At 35.5% G+C, this 17,019-nt stretch overlaps 3 protein-coding genes across 3 annotated transcripts; all 3 read right to left on the reverse strand.

Moving 5' to 3' along the window:
- Nucleotides 1-50: 50 nt before the first annotated feature.
- LOC137727444 (DNA damage-binding protein 1-like) lies at nucleotides 51-4,369 on the reverse strand. The gene is made up of 12 exons (XM_068466303.1): nucleotides 4,226-4,369; nucleotides 3,533-3,581; nucleotides 2,849-2,908; nucleotides 2,676-2,767; nucleotides 2,394-2,445; nucleotides 2,198-2,260; nucleotides 2,047-2,096; nucleotides 1,781-1,856; nucleotides 1,096-1,305; nucleotides 895-1,001; nucleotides 691-799; nucleotides 51-425 (listed from the first exon to the last, which is right to left on the reverse strand). The coding sequence occupies exons 1-12, from the start codon at nucleotides 4,327-4,329 to the stop codon at nucleotides 189-191; spliced, it is 1,209 nt and encodes a 402-aa protein (XP_068322404.1). The 5' UTR covers nucleotides 4,330-4,369; the 3' UTR covers nucleotides 51-188.
- Nucleotides 4,370-6,230: 1,861 nt separating this feature from the next.
- Nucleotides 6,231-7,225, reverse strand: LOC137727289 (photosystem I reaction center subunit psaK, chloroplastic-like). Its single transcript, XM_068466154.1, has 3 exons — nucleotides 7,003-7,225; nucleotides 6,643-6,723; nucleotides 6,231-6,546 (listed from the first exon to the last, which is right to left on the reverse strand). Exons 1-3 carry the CDS (start codon nucleotides 7,084-7,086, stop codon nucleotides 6,319-6,321), a joined length of 393 nt encoding a protein of 130 aa, XP_068322255.1. The 5' UTR covers nucleotides 7,087-7,225; the 3' UTR covers nucleotides 6,231-6,318.
- Nucleotides 7,226-8,040: 815 nt separating this feature from the next.
- On the reverse strand, nucleotides 8,041-10,746 carry LOC137727406 (major pollen allergen Ole e 10-like). The gene is made up of 4 exons (XM_068466274.1): nucleotides 10,558-10,746; nucleotides 9,212-9,541; nucleotides 8,646-8,676; nucleotides 8,041-8,530 (listed from the first exon to the last, which is right to left on the reverse strand). Exons 1-4 carry the CDS (start codon nucleotides 10,631-10,633, stop codon nucleotides 8,431-8,433), a joined length of 537 nt encoding a protein of 178 aa, XP_068322375.1. The 5' UTR covers nucleotides 10,634-10,746; the 3' UTR covers nucleotides 8,041-8,430.
- Between the last annotated feature and the right edge of the window lie 6,273 nt (nucleotides 10,747-17,019).

Genomic DNA, 17,019 nt, shown 5'->3' on the forward strand with positions numbered 1-17,019 from the left:
CAGCAGCTTCTGATTGCATTTGATTTTTGGATCTTCACATTTGGGCTTCGATTGGGCCAAGTTGGACCGGGCTGGGTTGGCCCTGAAGATTGAAATTCAAATCCAATCCATTGATGGACCAGCATTGAAGAAGGCAATCCGGCAAAAGGTGAAAAGAGAGGATTTGATTAATTAGCAGTAATAGATTCCTAAACCAAAAACAAAGATAGGGATAAAGAATGGATACGTTCATTGATTCCAATTCCATTCCGAACTACACGAAGAGAACCATCCTTGAAAGCTCCAGAACAAGTTACAACCTGACCTTGGCCTTGCCTCTCAAGATCAACCACACAAAAGTCAACGATCGGCCCCAAATTGACATACCTTTCTAAGACTTCCACATATGAACCCTTTGCATCAGGCTGTAGATTTAGCTTTACAAGCTGCGTTCACACACTTTGGAGTGTTAATATATTATAATCCAAATCATTTAATGAGGTATCAATGTAATTTTGATCATAATATCCACACATCTTTATTTCTTTTAAAACTTGAAATGCATTATTAAAACATTACTTTCTTTCATATCTATCTTTATAGACTGTGTACAGTCCCTTCTATTACTTACTAATGGCTTTTATTCTTTGAAGAACAAATTTTCATTGCTAAGAATAGAACAAGTAACAAGCAATAGTTCTGAGTACCCACCTGTGAATCCCCATAACTTGATCCGATATAGACAAATGCATTATCAAGGTATGAAATAGTAGATGCAATTGATGTCTCCCCCAAGAGCTCAATTTTCAGTCCAGTCACCCTGCAAGAAGAAGAGTAGATTAAACCCTGAGGAACTAAACCCATAACCTTCAACCACAAACAATCAGATGTTTTCAAGAATGTATTTGGACTCACTTTTCTTTCTCATGCGTTATAACAAGTAGGTGAAGTAGCCCGGCATGATCACCAAGTAAATACCTGGAACCATCTGCATCTACTCTCCCATAGGCTCTTGTGATGGACTATTACCAATGACAAAGAAAAACTTGAAATGATACTTCTAAAACCAATTCAACACGTAATTCCAAAACAACATCATATAATACTATAGCATACATGTCTTATTGGGATTGCTTTAAATGTATTCGGGCTGCGGTAAACAATATTATCTTCTCCAATAATAAGAACACCACAGAGTGGCGGAGGAACCGGTATTAACAAATCAGCCCCATTTTCAACGTTGTTCTGTGCCCAAGGACCTTCGACAAAATCCTTATCCTTCAGAGAAACCTCATACGTTTTGACATGGCGAACATCTTTATTATCCTGCAATATTTCAACCACAGTAAGGCAATCAAAATTTTTGTCCGAAATACTCCTACACTATTTTACCACCCAAAAAGGCCTCCCACAGTTTTAGAGTATATGCTAATGTTATATGGGCAATACCCTAACACAACACATGAACACTGTTCTGTACTTGGAAATGGAGCAGAGTCACAAGGATCTTAGATAGTTTATGTATAAATATGTAGAAATACACCAACATCACTGACCAGATCACGCTTGTTTCAATCAAGTTTTCCATTTCGAAACTGCTGTACTAATAGGTTCTTACATAGGCATTGCCTAAGCCTTTGCTTAAATAATCTTCAATCCAATACAAGAAACATAACAAAAAGAACAGTGTACAGAAAACTCGAACAAATGATACTAAGACAATTTAAGTGATAAGAAGATAGAGAAATACTACGGTAGCCCAACATAAACTTGATATCCCAATGAAAGGAATGACTAGTACCTGATATAGAACTACAATTGTTGGTTTTGAACAACCATATAGAAACTTGATATCCAAAACTTGAAGTTCCTCAAGCCTGAAAAGTTACCCAAAGATATAGTTAGAGTGAAAAGAAATTATAATTTCACACAAAAAGAAGGGAACAAGAAATTGTAATCAATTTATTTGAGTAAATTTTATATACACGTCATGGTCAATTAATCACAAGAAGACTAAACCACAATATATATAGTAATATATATATATATATATATATTACTATATACCGTATATTAAATGCTTCCTTGAGCTGCCCTTTATTATCAAAAGGAATCACCTGAAAAACCAACAGCATATTGTGTCATTTCTAAACTATAAATGTGATGACAAAATGAAGATCTTTATATTTCTTCCCAGTAAAAGATTAAAAACCAACACCTTAAACAATCCATCATACAAATGGAGTCCAATTAATCTGCAATCTGGATCAATAATACCAATCTGCAGAAAAATAGTAGGTAAAGAAAATGTACATTAGTAATATTTATGGTTTAGACTTCAACTCCAGAAAGACATAAATGTTTTAACACGAAAAACCTACAGGAATTGAGGGTCGTAGAATCATTTAACTTACTTGACCATTGTCTGTAGGACGACCTATGCGATCTGAGACATCCCCCATTGCCCTACACGACAAGGACATGCATTTGTCAAAAAGATACATTTACAGCCCATATAAAATGAGTGTCAAGAAAAACTGTTGACTGAAGGTTAACAACTAAAAGACAACAAAAGGAATTCACCACCTATAAAGCATCATTATGTTTCTAGAAGACTGGATTACTGGAATTTACTATGTACTTTTGTGAATAATTTAAACGACAAGAACCACTTTCACTTGGTTTGCATATCTAACCTTGTGATGAGCTCAGATGCTTCGGCATCCCACTGAAGAACACAAAATTTGTACCTTTCTGTTGCAATAAATAGAAAATCCTGTGTTTCACCCTGTCGAAGAAAAAAAAAACACTATTAAAGCCCGGAAATTAATAATACGAAACAAGACAAAAATATGAAATAAATACTCACATGAGGCCGGAAAAGTTCAAGCGTCGCTATTCTTCCATATATTGGGACATCCAAGATAGGCTGTAGAGAAAAAAATTTAGCTTAATGCATGCTAATGGTTTTAGATGGCAACAGAAACAAAGCTACAAATTTGATATTTTATAGCAGAAAAAGACAAAAATCAGAGAAGTTCAAACGTTAATTCAACATTGGAATATATAGTTTATTCGATTGTGCATTGTAAATGTATTTCAAATTCCATGAAATGGGTTTATGAGGCCGGAAATAAATAATATTCCATACAGTCGAGTAAAACTTATTGACTAATTCTGTACTATAATTCTATAGGACTAAGTTTTCAGTGAAATGAGTAGATGATAATTCTTATTAGGAGATGACGTATGTGCAATGCAAAGGACTAAGTTCTCAAGTTTGAAAACTTGATTCTTGGATGAATCATAACTAATTTGTTCCCAATAACTTATAAATCCCTGGAAAGTCAACATAACATCATTAACTACCAAAAAGGTGCAAGAAATACCGAAGAGCAACAATTTCCCCAAGAATGACACCGGACAGTTCACATTTAAAAATACAACGATACAATTCCTGGAACCCGAGGTTTTAATTGCACGACACACATGTAAGCTATTAACTTCAAAATATCTATCAGTTTTTCTTCTACAACAAAATAGATTGACATACCTGCAGTCCCAGAGGAGTAAGTAGCTGAATTTCAATTCGCGTACATTTCCTGAAATCAAGATTAACGAAGCCAAATCCAATCATGAACTAGATAGAACTTTGGACAAGAAATCTTGCTGCAAAATAATATGATTAATCAACGAAATTTGTGATGTATGATTAATGACAATTTGCATTGAAGCCATATACACCACAATAAAGAGTCTACGTGTTATGCGCAGACGTGAAAGCTCTATCGATGGCAGCATTCCAGACTATCGATAGAAGCATTCTAGACTATCGATAGAACCAGTGCCGCACGAATCCTCCCCACTAAAAGATCAAATGATAATCTCGATAACCTAAACAGAGCTACAAGTACAAACATTTCATTGTTTTCCCATAAAACACCGGGCATTGCACCGCTAAGCTCGAAAAACTGCCAGGATACCCCAAACTCAATCGCCTTAGGCCCGAAATCTGAAGTTTTTTTTTTTTTTTTTTTTTTGCTTTGAAATTTTAATCTTGCAAACAACTTAATGCATGAATATCTAAGCCAAAATTAACCTGGCATATATGTATCTACCAGTATATGAGAAAATGAAGAGGTTGCCTCAGGATACAAAACGCATTAACGAAACCCTAGCAGAAAGATAAACTCGAAATCCAATCGGAGAGAGAGAGAGAGAGAGGGATTGGAGGGTGGTGACGTACGCAGTGATGAGATTGAGCTCCTGAGGGGCGGTGAAGTTGCCGACGCAGGAGTGGGTGACGTTGGTGGGCTTGTGAGCCGTTACGACGTAGTTCCATACGCTCATCTTCTTCTGCAAATCGCTTTGGTTGGTGGTTGGTTTTGTAGAGGAGGCCGAACCAGTGAGCCCTAACCAGCAGCACTCACACACTCTCTCTCTCTCTCTGTGGGTTTGTCGGGACTTGGGTGCGATCCGGTTAGGCTAATTTATGGGCGTCGGCCTGATCCAAAATTTTTTTGGATTCATGACCCACTTGGCCCGCTTTAGAAAATTTATTTAAACTGATTTCTCTGTTTATCGGGTCTCGGATTCAAATCTTTCATTTTTCCGGTAGCGTAAATTAAACTAGTAATATTTCTTGTGTTAACGGAAAAAAAATGAATTGGATAGACTTTTGAGTATGACAAACTGGTTACGTACATGTGATAAAAGAGAGAAACGTAGTTGTGTAGAAAAGTTGACGACTTGACACGCAATAATATCTCAATACGTATAGTGTGTTTTTCAAAAATTATGTCCAAGTCAAATTTTACCAATTTCCATTTTATTTTTCAACTTTAGTATTTTTCTTGCTTTTGGTCTTGTTTAGGGGTTTTTTTTTTTTTTTCCTCTTTTACAATTAGATTGTTCTTTTTAACGAGAAATTGAAGATTGAATTAAGGACATCTTCTAACATAAAAAGGTAAAGTGCCACTAAATAAGAGATGTTGGTGTTTCAATCAATATAATTCATACTCCTTGGGTTCCTTTTACGTTCTTAAGGCCAAAAACGACCACAACCCCAGCTTTACGGTACTTGATCAACCAAGAAATACAATTTGTAACAACTTACATGGCGCAATATGTCATTCCAAATCCGTTGATATTATCTTTAGTAGGATATAGTGATGGTAAGAATAGATTCAAGATATTTAAAGCTCAAAAAACCCCGTTTATAACCTAAAACTAGCATCCAATCTAATATCCCATAAGCATGAAATTCAATTAAAGTAAGTGGAAAGTGGTAGAAGGTCCAATGTGAGGAAGTTTTTGAGGAGAGAAATTTTCGTGCAATCAGTTCATATCTTTAATCATCTCTTTATCTCACTTTTCATGTTATACAAAAACTATTTTCGTTAGCGAGCTACATATTAGCTACTAAGCAACACTTTTCTAAAAATTGGTCTAGGTGGCATCGAGGCATTGGACAGTAGAAGACCGATGTGATTAGGCTAAAACATGGAGAAAAATCGGTTAGGGGCTAGGCAATTTAGGCTAGGTGGTGCCTAGGCAGATTTAGGGTTTCGTTGTGTTTAATTCTTTTAAATTAAGTTAGAGAGTTTTATGGGTAACCTACCTAAAAAGAACCCATATTATTTATCTTGCCGTTTCCGTGTTTTTCTTCTCTTTGTCTCTCCATAGAGACGCGCTCTCCCTCTCTTTCTCACTCTCTGCCTCCGCTCATGCCGACTGTGATTCTGTCTGTGACGTCTCTCGCATATGTGGATGCCTAGACTCTCGCGCCGTTGCCTGAACTCATTATGCAACCTGCTCAAACTTTATTTTTTATTTTTATTTTTTATTTTAATCTTTAATTTTCTTCACACTACAACTGAATGGTGTTGAATTCTAGATGCACAACCCCATTTACACATATTGATTCATTGAATCATTGATTAATCTGTGATGAAAGATGATGTCAATTTAGATTATGAATTATTGAATTTTTTATTTTGATTTTGGGTTTTAGGTTTTTCTTATTTTTGTTGCATTAGCCTATGATGACGCTAATGTCATTACAACTTAAGTTTTAACTTTCCCAAATTCTCAATACAAGTATATTTTCTTTAGAGTGTAAGTAGGCACCTATTTATATGTTATGTAATAAAATTAATTAAATCCGCTTAGTTTGCCTATGAGCTAGGTCTTAGCCTGACTATCGCCTGACGTCTTTTAGAACAATGCTAAGCAACTGTATTGAAGGGAAAAGGTCATCATTTTTAGCCCATGTTCTATGAATATATGACTTAGAAATATCATTCAGTGCAAGAGTTCACAAACATCTTCTTCTTTTAATTACAGGGCACCAATATTCTTAAGGCCAAAAACAACTCCAACCCCAATAATGTGACACCCAGAACCACAGGCCAATGTATCAGCAAGTGTAAACCCAGCTGGGTTGCTGGTCTGCAGCCCAGAGTCCCTTGTTTCAAGCTTCAATCTTGCCGTTGATTTCCTGTTTGCCGACGGAGCCAACCCGAATCTTCCGGCAAACAGCATTAGGGTTGTTTTGGTCACCATTATCTGTCCAAATCAAAATTGATTAGTAACTTAATCACATTCACATTCCACTATATGATCTGGTTTTTGTGCATATAATTCAGTGAAATATTTGCTTACCAAATTGGTAGGTGAGCCGATGAAATCGCAACGAGCTCCCAGAGCGCCCTGGCCCTTGCGCCTCATCGGTTGAACAATTGCCTGAAAAACGAGGAATGCATCAATTTAACTTGCGCACTAGTTTGCCTTGTAAATGGCTTGTAGCTCAAACAATTAATAACATTTAGCCCTCTATGTTCCACTGTATTCAAGACTACAAGTACTCAAAAAACATATATACCCCTACACATGTTACGCTCGATATTTTGTGTTTAACATCCGCAATGACGCAACGAGAAACATGATAGACATGGTCGACAAACGTCAAATCCTAAGCGTATATTCTACATCATGCCATGAAACACATTGAAAAGAACTTACCATGCTTTGCGCATTGGAGAATGAGATTTTGGGTCTGAGGCCGTTGAATTGTGGGAGAGAAGTGGTCACGGTGGCAGCTGCCATTTTCTGAATTTTGTATTGCAATTTCTCTCTTTCTTTTGTTTTGATAATTTTATGAGCTTTTGCATCCCGTAATATTGTTATAAACCTTTTCAGCCACAGCCACACGAGTAACCTGTGGCTTCAGAATTCCCAGATTCGGATACACCAGGATCCTTGCCTGCTGACGTGGCCCTTTGCCATTGGATTTGATCGTATTACTTAATTGGATAAGGTTCCGTGTGTTGGCAGCAGCTTCTGATTGCATTTGATTTTTAGATCTTCACATTTGGGCTTCGATTGGGCCAAGTTGGACTAGGCTGGGTTGGCCCTGAAGATTGAAATTCAAATCCAATCCATGCTGGGTTGGCCCTGAAGATTGAAATTCAAATCCAATCCATTGATGGACCAGCATTGAAGTTTTGAACAGTGACCGAGGGTAATATTATCATTTCAGGTGCATTGTTTATGTTAATGATGATTTGGTTTCCTAGGCCCCTGCCGGGCGCCCCGGGCCCGGGGGGGACAAAAGATGTAATCCACAGAGATACTGTAAAGGTGGTGAGTGGGCCCCCACATTTACATCTCTAGATTTTTGTTTCTTCTGCTCACATATATCATCTCTCAATATATCTTGAGAAAATGATAAGGGTAATCTTGTCATTTCAATAATAAATTGTCTTCATATTTGTTTTTATATAAAATTTATCAAACGGTTAAGAACATTTATCTAATAATGCTCTATCTCGAATGGTTGTTACTCTCTTATTAGCAATACTTGTTATTATAAGAAATGTGTCAGTAATGTAATAAGATATTTTGTTATTGGACATGAATATTTGGTATGAGAAATGACAAAAACATCATCAATGGAATGTCATTTTTTTTGTCATTATAACAGTATCTCAAACCAATCATGCACTATCATATAAGAAAGTTAAAACGCTTAACAAAACGTAATTAACTTAAAATGCCGCCACAATATCAATCCCCGATCTACAAAAGACCTAGAAAAGAAAGGAAGATGAAATCCACTACGGGAGAAACATCTTATTCCATGCAAAGTGATGGTTAAATTTAGAAGTCCATATGATGTTCCCCCCAAACAAGACAACATGAATGAATACGATTAGAAGAAGAAGGCAATCAGGCAAAAGGTGAAAAGAGAGGATTTGATTAATTAGCAGTAATAGATTCCTAAACCAAAAACAAAGATAGGGATAAAGCATATTACGGTTACAAAACCCCAATCTAATCATGTTCTCATCTCCTGCTTTTTCCCCCCACAGTGACAGCAAATAGCTTTTTGTACAAGCAGGTGGAATTTTGGCTTTTCTTGGCAGCAGTTTAATTAACCTCATCAAAATATCAGCTTCCCAGATACAAAGGCAGTAAAAGGCAAGCAAGTTGCCACCAAAGAGAGGTGGGATTTTGCTTGGAAAACGGAGGTGCTGCAGAGCCTACAGATCTGTCAAAAAAAATAAGAAGATAATGTGTGTATCAATCCATGAGCATTGTGTAAATAACAGACACTTTGTCTTTCAGATTACGAAAACTAAATCGCGTCGGGGAAACAAGCGTACCCGGGCGCAGCATAGACGCATTTTCCTTGACCTGTAATAATGTGATGAAACTGATCAGTAGAGCAGAATTGAAGGCTTAGATTCAACACTTAAAACGACGATATCATAGAGCAATAACATTCTAGTAGAGTTTGTGCATGATCCCCGAACGGAACTTACATTCTTGTTACTTATTGCTATGTGGAGAATCTAGAGATAACCATATAATCACGAGAATAATCTGAAAGCTTGGTAAGATTGCCAACACTACCAAATGGCCATCGAACCCCTTTAAGAACACGAGCGCAATGTGAAATGCCGAGTTAAAAATCTGGGACGAACTAGACCATTGGGGTTGCAAACTCCAAAAGTGACATGACTGTACCTTAAAATTTCAATTTCAAAGCACAATAACTAAGGGCCAGTAAATAATTCATTTGATTGTTTTGATACGAAAAATCCAATTAGGTATGACCTCAAAAATTGATCTCTAAGTTGTTCTAAGTTCGAATCCACGAGAAGATATTACAAGTGCCCCGTTGTTACAGTAATTATTATAAGGGAGAATGGGGAGATGTATAACTTACTTGGGTTAGTTTTAGTGACAGCAGCAGTTCCCCCAAAATTGCAGGCAATATCTGAATTCCCGTTCTGCTGATAATAATTATTGAAAGCGTAAGAGGCATGGGAGACCAGGGTATCTGGTTCGTAACACGCTCCACCTTGTTGAATTGGCTTGCAGTCTGCCATTCCCAATCCACAGGCCCAGTCTAATGCATTCTGCAAATCAGCTTGGGAAACCCCGGGAAGGGCTACGCACCATGTTGTGCCATCAAGGAATGTTGTGTTCCCTTCTGGTGGTGACAATGTGGTGTCTGGTATTGCTCCATCTTGCAGCGCCACTTCCATTGATGAAACTAAAAATTTGCAGAAAAATTGAATAATGTTTCATCAGGGTGACTTCATTGGTCATTGTTTATATAAAATCTAACCGGGTCACGGACAGTTCGAGTTTATAAAATGATTGATCCTATTTGAAATTAGCTTAAACGTATATGTGCATTGGTCTATCATCTGTGTAGCTCATCCACCATTATGTACAAGGTGGGTAGAGATTCAGTAAAATAAATCTTCAAGTTCAGGATAACTCCCTACAAACTCAAGCAACAAAACATAAAGAAAAGTGGATAGTAACCCTAAACTTGAATAATACAAGGGAAAAAGTGGCCTAGGAGATCATGTGCCTCATGTCTTATAGGCAACATGGACCCCCAATAAAAGTCAGAATTGGCATCAATAGAACTCACAAAGGATAGGAATTTCAGTAGGTTTGTCTGACTAGGGCATCTCTCACAGCATGTGGTACCTGGAGTTAGACGAAACCAATATACAGGGATATCGTGTTTTTATGAGTAATACCCTACATTCCATGACACAGGGGTGCCTGCCTAGAGACTACTTTTTCTTTTCTTTTTGGTTCAAAAATTGGTGACAGAAATAGAAGGGTTGGCCTACTTCCCAAGCAATTACATTTTTTTCTATAACAAAAAATCCTTCCCTTGCTTATCAAATGTAAATGGTTATGGTAAACAAATATAAAAATTAAAACTTTTAGTACTAGATGAGAGCATGTTCATCCCTTTATCACATATACTATTGATGCAAATCTCAGAATGTTTCTCTCCAATATTTTTTAAATAAAAATAATTCTGTAAGCTTCAAATGTCCATATTCAACTGTATGTTTTCTGGGAAACAGATCATAAAACAAATATATAAACCTGACCAGAAACTGCCAACTTCTAAACAACAAGATCTCAAAAAAAAAATACAAAAACAAATAAATAGCAAGAAAAAATAACATAAAAACCAGAAAACTCGAAAGCTAGCTTTGCTTTAAACAGAAAACATGAAGGAAACAGGAGAGAAGTTACCCAGATGGCATCCCATGAACAAAAGGCACTGCAAAACCAAAACCCATAGCTTCTTTCTCATGCTTGATGATAACATTCCTCACCCTTCTCCAAGAAAACAAATAAATATATGAACAAAAAGAGGAAGAAAAAAAACCTCAGCAGAAAATATACTAAATATAAAATTTAAAACTGAAGGCCCCACTACTCTCTCTCTCTCTCTCTCTCTCTCTTCTCTTTGTGTTTAAGAGGAGTGAGAAGCATTTGAGAATAAATGGGAGGTTTAAATGCAAGGGTTTGTTGAAGAATCTGCAGTTTCTTGAGAGGGAAATTATTTCTTTTTCACTTTTTTTTTCTTTTTTGTTTTTGAGTATTGAAGAACGTGACCAATGCTTTCAGAAGCTGAGTAATTCACTCTGTACTACTCACTTTTATAATTTTAGACATTTCCGAGAGAGGCTTCAGAGTTCAGACACCTAAAATATGAAAAACTTTATTCACAAGGCGGTGGTAGAGTGCCCTCTCACCAGTAAAAGAAGAGATTTTTCAGTATGACTGTCATATGAAGTGGTACATCATATGTTCTTATATAAGTAGTGGATTATGTGTGTTAAAAGATTAATAACTTAAAAATTAAATTTTCCATCATTTGCATAAAAACACGTGATATACCATCCGTTTTTCCGTCACAACTAAAAATTCAATATTTGGGTCTTGGTTTAATTTTTCAATTCTCACTCAATTTCTCATATGATATATTGTATGCATACCACCACCCCTTGGATTTTCTCGGGAATTTGCATGTTTTGATGAGGTTATTTTTGTCCACGAACTTTGAAATTAAGGAAACCTACTGGGCAAGTACTGGCCGGGTTGAGTTCTGGGCTCAATTGGGTTTTGTTTTGAAGTGGCCCAATTTTGGGGACAGGGCCTATGATGCGGAAGATGATGTTGGGTCTGGTGGGCTATGCTTTTGTCTTTATAATCATTTTTTTTTTTTGAAGTGAGTATTTTTGCTCACCACTATAAATTATGATGTATGCGATCATACGTATAATGGCCACGTATACTTTACTTAACTTTGGTAAAAATAAAAATTCAAAATTGAAAAAGAAAAATTTAATGTGAAAGTTAACTAAAGTTAAATAAAAGGTCACAAATAATTAGATGTATGATGAACATATACCATAGTGATGATGGTGAGCAAAAATACTCTTTTTTTTAATACATAAAATCCCCTAATAATTTGATAATGTTAATGAGAAACTTTTCAAGACTCAAAATTTTACTAATGTTGGCATAGTCAGAATGGTTATAACATTTGAGTTTGAGTTCCCATCTTAGTAGTTTAGAGTTAGTTTAAATAGCATAGTGCTTATATAGAAAAGAAACTCCCCACTGGTACTACGGTAATAGTCAAGTGCAAAGACAATTGGAGTTTAAGTTTTTTATTTTCTTCAAAACTAAATGTAGTTTTGATTGACATATTCATGGAAAAAAAAACATATGGTCCTACTTACCTTTTTTCCCCCAAGTGCATTATTAAGATGCTAGAAAAATTCTTTATCTTTGTCTTTAGTTTTGACGACATTATACCTATAAAATAAATAAACGCCTTAATCAAGGTCAAACTTCAAAACCTCACGAGCCCACATAAGAAGTAAAACTCTTACACAATGGTTATGCCCACTCGAGGCACCTTAGTATTAGTAGTGCTCAAGCATTGCTCAAGTGATCTTGAGATGGCTCGAGCACATTTAAGTAGCCTCAAAATTGTGCAAACATTGCTCCAGAGGAAGAATCAAATCGCTTTCCATTCTAACATGAACATTGATGTATATTAAGCATATCAGGGAAACTCCTTTGCTAAAATTACTCAGCACTCACCACTTAGGTTTTGATGTTTACATATGGGTATGTGATTGATTTATGAGCTAGATAGTGTTTGGTAACCAACAACGTATACAACAAAAATTCATGTACAGGCTGAAAAGATACTATGAATTCAGTGGCCTTTTCTTTAGAGCTCAGGACCATTCAAACTACATAAAAAATAAAAAAAAAACATGGAAACCAATAAATAAAGGCCAGGGGAAACGATAACCCTGCAGATTTGGGGTTACAGAAAAATCTTGCTGCTGCATGATTCTTGCTGGTAGCTTCAAACCTCTATTAAATTTTAGCAGTGAGAAACACTGATAACCTGCAGATTTTGGGTCACATAAAAATCTAGTTTCTGCCCGATTCTTGCTAGTAAATCCACATTGCAAAATCCTCATTTAACTTGGAAAATATTACCACTCGAGTCATAGTGCTCAAAGCCTCAAACCAATCTTATGGGAAATTTTCTGAGAAGTACCCAATTTAGGCATTTCAAAAAACTTTTAGGGCTCAACTCCCGCTTAATAACTATTTCATTTTTAGTTGTTTCACATTTAAGATTTTGTTTTCGTTCATTATTCCTCATTTCTTAATTCAAACTAATCAGAAGCTCTTGTAAACCTATCATATTACCTTTATGGACTCATCATTTCACCCTTATTGACTTATCTTCTTTTGAAATTGATTGGTCTAGCACTTAATGTTATAAAATCATTAAAGAGTAATACCATTCATACCATATTTCTATACCACATTTCTATACCACTTTAGGTGACATCTGATGTGGACAGCCATATCATTTGAAAAATTTGCAAAACCCAAGAAAATGAAGGAGAAAGACTCCTCGTATATCACAATCATAATTTAATTAATTAGTTTTTCTTAATTATTAATTTATTAAATAATGAACTAAATTTAAAAATCTGATTAATTCAAATGATGTAGCTCTCCACATCAAATGCCACCTAATGTGGTACAAAAACATGGTATGAATAATATTACTCATCATTAAAACAGTCAAGTTCTGTTATTCTTTCCCATGACCTTTTTCATCTCTCATTTCTTTATATCTGAAGCACAAAATCACACGGGCTGTTGGATCAAAATCCAACAGCTACAAATAGGGGATCCGTCTAAAAGTTATAATAATTGTAACCGTTGAATTTTAATCCAACAGTTCATGTGATTTGCTCAGGAGGCTCAGCCTCCTAAACTCAGGAAATGATCTTGATCCATTTCCTTATATCTGAAGCACAAAATATTAACCCTAATTATTCAAATTTCTCCATCAACCTTCTCTTGAAAAATATGTTAACATACATGTGGCACCCACTTTTATGAAAAGAAAAAGTGCATCCATTCAACAACTTGCTACGCACAAAAGTTGTGATTACAAATATAATAAAGTTGACCAGTGACCAGTTCCCAGTTTGATCTCGTCTGGGCTCAATGCTCCCTCACCATTTAGTAGAATACCGGAAGCCAAATCACCAGCTGCAAATTGCGTCATTTGTAAAAATAAATTATATAATTCTGCAAAAATAAGATCCAACAATACATATAAAACGTTAGACAGCGGGACAAAGTCTAGCAGTTAGATGAGCAATCACAGCAGATCGAGCAGACATGGAAGCGACGTCAACAGCTTCGGGAACATCAGGTGTGCATATTTTTATGGTACCAAGAAAGAGAATTCAACTTCCATACTTGGATTCCAAACCCTAGTTTTTTTTTACTATTTTTGGGTTGTTCTTGATTGAGCCATTACGTACCACACACCATTAGGGTTTTAATCATATTTTTTATTAAATTAGTAGACTATCGTACTGACTTAATATAATATAGTCCCAAAAGTCTGTTTAATATTAAATTTGTGTCATAATTTTCAACTAATACAGCATTTTTTTATATGCTTTGTTGAGGAAGAATTTGGCTGTGCCATATTTTTTGTCCGTTTGTCGGCCTATCAAAACAGCGGGAATATTGGTGGCTTGTTCACTGTGCTTTCTTATGCATTTTTCCTCTGCTACTTCCTTGAAATGGTCATTTGTTTAAAACTTTTAATCCTAATATACCACTATTGTTGCATCTCCCCACTACATTTCATGTATTTATATAATTACGTTGATTAATTTATTCACCATGCATTCCTCACATATATTAAACTCCTGAGGTTGATGTGAAAAGCATAATCTTTCTGCGGAAATCTCTGTACTTGTAGCATCTTAAGCTCCTAGCAATATTTTAATACATTACCCCTTTATAGTAAAATGGTTATGGTGGTTTGAACATGTGGAATAAATACATACAGATACTCTGATTAGAATATGAGATTATGAGACAAAGGCTCGAGACAAAAGGGGTAGAGGAAGACTTGGAAATAGACTATAAGAATAGACATGGGGTACTTAGAGTTAACGGAAGACTTTACACAAAATCGATCACAGTAGCGTTCTAGGATTCATACAATGAAACCACTTAGTGGAATAAACCTTTGTCATTGTTGTATGCACTTTTAGTAAAATACATTATTAATTTTATGCAAATGTGGGAAGAAAAATTAGGTGAGGGCAATTGATCTAGTTTCCATGAACCTTTATCGAATTACAGGTAGAATGGGGGACCGATAGGTTTAGAGCATCCAACACATTGAAAGGCTCTCTTATATATATGGTATGGATAATGATCAAAGCTTGAATGTGATTGGCATAGATATTTGTTCGCTTGATACTTTTTTGGTCTATTCCAACCAAGACACTTTTGATTTTGTTTCCATCGGTTTTGTGTACTCTTAACAGTTTAATCGATCAATTAGCATTTACAAACTTACGCCTTACGAATAATACTATAAACACCAACTGTTTTCTCAACTCTCTCAGACAATAAATGTTTCAAAAAAGTTTAGCCCCTTATATACATATTCCTACATCCATGGGCGGATCCAAGGGAGGTCCTATGCGTCACGAGACCATATGGAATTCGGAATATAAGGGTGAAAGGTTGCCGGAGGACCCTAAGACTATCTGGTATGGGACTTGAGAGAATGCCCAAAAATTATTCAATAAAATGCCTCTCTGACAAAATTTGGCCGGCTTTAGCAGGTGATGCTCGACAAGCCTCGGCATCATGCCTTGGAAGTTGTCGACAAATATAAGCATAACGACATGCCCACCTAGGCAAAATGAAAAATTAATTTTGCGCTCAGTGCGTGGATCTTCTATAACGAGACTCTATGAGGTTAGAGTCTTGAATCCGTCACTGCATATATTAATATTATGTGATCAACAAACATAATTTTAAATACTATATGATATCATGTCAATAAACCATCATATCAACAACATTAATAAACAATGAAGATCATACTATCGACATCATAATAAAACATAAAATTGTCTTTGTCGATCAAGCAGCTATAATGGACATTTGAGCCATTTTTCATGTCATTATTTTTACTGGTTTAGCAATTCTTTTTCACTTGTACTAGAACTGCACTGATTTCCCCAAACAGTTGTTGTCACTAGTACAAAGTGTGCCAATAATGCACAATTCATTATTTTTCCCCCAGTGAAGATGTGCATAATTTTTTTTTATGAAACTTATTTTCTATGGTTGATAAGATTTTGTCTCGTTCTCTTGTTGCAGAAGGAAATAGAGAATCAACTGAGAAATTTGTGACATTCGAAAACAAAATGCGTATGGTACAATTGATTGAGGTAGACTTGTCTTGTAAGATATCTTTGTGAATCAGAAAAAGTGAATGCAAAAGTCTCACTGATTACTTCTGGTTTAAGGTTCATTCTTCCAGTGACCAATTATTAATTAATTATTAACATGTTCTATAACAGTTGAAGAAACAGAAAGATACTTGAGAAAATTCCGAACAGCAATGGAGTTAAAAAGTTTGTGTTGATGTGACAGATTTACTTGTTCATATTAGTGCTTAATTAATTGCTTAATTTAACGGTTTAGAAATTTGTTTTTTTGTCAAAGAACGGTTCAGAATTTCGGGCCCTTGTTATTTTTTCTGATCAATTATTGAATATTCCACCAGTTAATAATTTTGTCTACCTTTCAAATGCGTCCAAAATTCCTAAGACTATTAGGTTTGTTTGCTTTTTGGCCAGATAAGAATATTAACATAAAGATAGCTAGCTACATTAGGTTATGAGGTTGCTAATTACTATGATTAAGATAAAGCTATCACATTCTTTACTATAATTAGACTTAATGTCTGAACTGATGGCCGGAAACAAACCTTAGTGGGGTTTGGTTGTTAAGGTGCGGCGTTTATGAATGCTCGTGCATGTGTTTATAGTATGAAGTTATTTTCCAAACATGATCCATTGAGTATTTAGTTTGTCTATAAAATACAAACCTAAGTTCATTCCGATACGTTAAATTTACACACTATTACCATATCACTTTTTAGTGACTTGTTCTTGTAAACAAACTCCTAATACTCAATTAACTTTTCGAGAACATATATTAGTCTTAAAATTTTACTGTGTTTGTTAAGATCGATTACCGGTTAACCATATGTATTAGAGGTTAACTTGGTTATAGCATTTCTAGTAGCTCTACCATGAAATGATTGATTTA

The sequence above is a fragment of the Pyrus communis genome, chromosome 3 (genome assembly GCF_963583255.1).
Source record: "Pyrus communis chromosome 3, drPyrComm1.1, whole genome shotgun sequence".
Taxonomy (NCBI): domain Eukaryota; kingdom Viridiplantae; phylum Streptophyta; class Magnoliopsida; order Rosales; family Rosaceae; genus Pyrus; species Pyrus communis.

Excerpts from the sequence above, each read along its gene's own strand:
- LOC137727444 (XM_068466303.1), bottom strand. The coding sequence starts at position 4,329 with ATGAGCGTATGGAACTACGTCGTAACGGCTCACAAGCCCACCAACGTC. Across the intron at positions 2,097-2,197 it reads TGTATGATGGATTGTTTAAG|GTGATTCCTTTTGATAATAA; the intron begins GTGTTGGTTTTT and ends TTGGTTTTTCAG. Across the intron at positions 800-894 it reads ATAACGCATGAGAAAGAAAA|GGTGACTGGACTGAAAATTG; the intron begins GTGAGTCCAAAT and ends TTCTTCTTGCAG.
- LOC137727289 (XM_068466154.1), bottom strand. The coding sequence starts at position 7,086 with ATGGCAGCTGCCACCGTGACCACTTCTCTCCCACAATTCAACGGCCTC. Across the intron at positions 6,724-7,002 it reads TCTCCAATGCGCAAAGCATG|GCAATTGTTCAACCGATGAG; the intron begins GTAAGTTCTTTT and ends CTCGTTTTTCAG. Across the intron at positions 6,547-6,642 it reads TCGGCTCACCTACCAATTTG|ATAATGGTGACCAAAACAAC; the intron begins GTAAGCAAATAT and ends TGATTTGGACAG.
- LOC137727406 (XM_068466274.1), bottom strand. The coding sequence starts at position 10,633 with ATGTTATCATCAAGCATGAGAAAGAAGCTATGGGTTTTGGTTTTGCAG. Across the intron at positions 9,542-10,557 it reads GTTCATGGGATGCCATCTGG|TTTCATCAATGGAAGTGGCG; the intron begins GTAACTTCTCTC and ends GCAAATTTTTAG. Across the intron at positions 8,677-9,211 it reads TGTCACTAAAACTAACCCAA|GTCAAGGAAAATGCGTCTAT; the intron begins GTAAGTTATACA and ends ACATTATTACAG.